This window comes from Pteronotus mesoamericanus, unplaced genomic scaffold, assembly GCF_021234165.1.
Source record: "Pteronotus mesoamericanus isolate MK-2021 breed Mesoamerican mustached bat unplaced genomic scaffold, CSHL_Meso_final scaffold_827, whole genome shotgun sequence".
Lineage (NCBI taxonomy): Eukaryota > Metazoa > Chordata > Mammalia > Chiroptera > Mormoopidae > Pteronotus > Pteronotus mesoamericanus.
In genome coordinates this window covers 117,638-119,688 of record NW_026555327.1, presented here as the reverse complement: position 1 = coordinate 119,688, position 2,051 = coordinate 117,638, and the positions used below count along the sequence as shown (strand labels likewise).

Genomic DNA, 2,051 nt, shown 5'->3' with positions numbered 1-2,051 from the left:
AGGCCAGTCCAGCCACAACTGTGGTCTGAGTAACGAGCAGTAGGACCCAGGCCGTTGCCCCCGCCTTCCTAGTCTATGGCACCAGTCTCAATAGACAGAGACTGAAACAAAACAAAAATGATTAAGTCTATATCGTCAGGATGAGCAGTTCAGGTACAGGTGTGTGTAAGAACGACGGACACAAGTGTGAAAACAGTGGTTTTAGATTCCCTGGAATGGAGGTATATAAATGATATGTGTAGCCAAGCGAGGTTTGAGTAATACCTGCCCAATACCTCTTATGACTATTTAACCTATAAAATAATGAACGACAGGCAATGATGAATGTTGTTGGAGAAGAAATAATTCTGAAATCCCTGTTGCTCACAAAATAAATGGGAATTTCCAAGTATTTCTTATTAAGTTTGGAAACCTGTAAAGGCAGAAACAAAAACAAAGGGTAGAACTGTCTGTATAATAGAGCAGAACCATTAATAAGGTGGTTACTTAAATTGCATAGAGAAGTTGAAGCAAAGAAAAGGGAATTCCAGGAAATAAATAGAAGGAGTAAATTCTACAACCACATGCTGTTTAAAGAATAGTAAGTTCTGGCTCCAAGACTCTGAGCCCTGCAATCATGGGCATTTCTTCAGTCCTAGGACAATTGGTCCCTTTATACCTGCCATCCCAACAAATCTGTTCATTGCCCCCTTTATGTCTCTGTTCCTGAGGCTGTAGATGAAGGGGTTCAGCATGGGTGTGACCATGGTGTACATCACTGAGGCGACCGCACTTGACTGTGAGCTGTGGGTAAAAGCAGAGCTGAAATACACACTTAAGCTCGTACAATAAAATAAGGAGACAACCGAGAGGTGAGACGCACAGGTGGAAAAGGCTTTATACTTCCCCTGAGCTGATGGGATGGCCCGTATGGAGGACACTATCTTAGAGTAAGAGCAAAGGATCCCAGCCAGGGGACCACCACCCAGCAGCCCAGCTCCAAAATACATCACGATGTTTTCAAGAAAGGTGTCAGAACGGGCGAGTTGGACCATCTGATTGTGTTCACAGAAAAAGTGGGGGATTTCCAAGTCTGGACAGAAGGACAGTTCCAACACCATTAAGCTTTGCAGTAGGGAATACAGGGCACTCGTGATCCAGGACACCAGAACCAGCAGCCCACAGAGCCGGGGGTTCATGATGACCATGTAGTGCAGAGGGTGACAGATGGCCACAAACCGGTCATAGGCCATCACGGTCAGGAGGAAGTCATCCAATCCTGCAAAGAGTAAGAAAAAACCCATCTGGGCGATGCAGCCTGCATAGGCGATGGCTTTGGTCTCTGTCTGGATGTTCACCAGCATCTTCGGGACGGTGGTGGAGGTGAAGCAGATGTCAGCCAAGGACAGGTTGCAGAGGAAGAAGTACATGGGCGTGTGGAGGCGGGAGTCTGAGCTGACGGCCAGGATGATGAGCAGGTTTCCCAGCACAGTGACCAGGTACATGGAGAGGAACAGGCCAAACAGGAGGGGCTGCAGTTCCGGTGCCTCTGAAAGTCCCAGGAGAAGGAATTCTAGAAGTTGTGTACCATTGCCTGGCTCCATGTGGTGGATTCAAGACTAAGAGAAAGGAAAGTAATATGACTAATTCACAAAAATGTGGAAATGCTACAATTATATTGTCAGTCAAAAAATTAATTTTAATGTGTTGTTTATAGATATGGCCCCCTTTCAGGAAATTCCTCTTGCCACCTGTGATATGAAACTTTTGTATCAGTCATGTTTTCCCTATAGTATCCCATGTTCTACAGTTTTAATGAGAAATTTTTCATGCATGAGGTGGGCTCAAAAGACTCGCAGGTTCATTTATAAAAATTGTGCACTTTTCTTTATGTTTAAATATTTATGTTTGAGTTTCATTTCAAAGTGCTGTCCATTTGATGCTCTACACCTATTGAGACATTTTTCCCACTGATGAAAACAGTGTTTGTTTGGTGCATTTTGATGCCTTTTAGAGCTTCTGCCTTTTTTTGTTTCACCTCTTTTACATCTGCAAAACACTTCCCTTTGAGG

At 44.2% G+C, this 2,051-nt stretch overlaps 1 protein-coding gene across 1 annotated transcript; it reads right to left on the bottom strand.

The window, feature by feature from the left end:
• Nucleotides 1-614: 614 nt before the first annotated feature.
• Nucleotides 615-1,586, bottom strand: LOC129062576 (olfactory receptor 7A17-like). The gene has a single exon (XM_054563582.1). It carries the CDS (start codon nt 1,581-1,583, stop codon nt 615-617), a length of 969 nt encoding a protein of 322 aa, XP_054419557.1. The 5' UTR covers nt 1,584-1,586.
• Between the last annotated feature and the right edge of the window lie 465 nt (nt 1,587-2,051).

What these genes read in the sequence shown, in the direction of transcription:
- LOC129062576 (XM_054563582.1), bottom strand. Translation starts at nt 1,583, where the DNA reads ATGGAGCCAGGCAATGGTACACAACTTCTAGAATTCCTTCTCCTGGGA.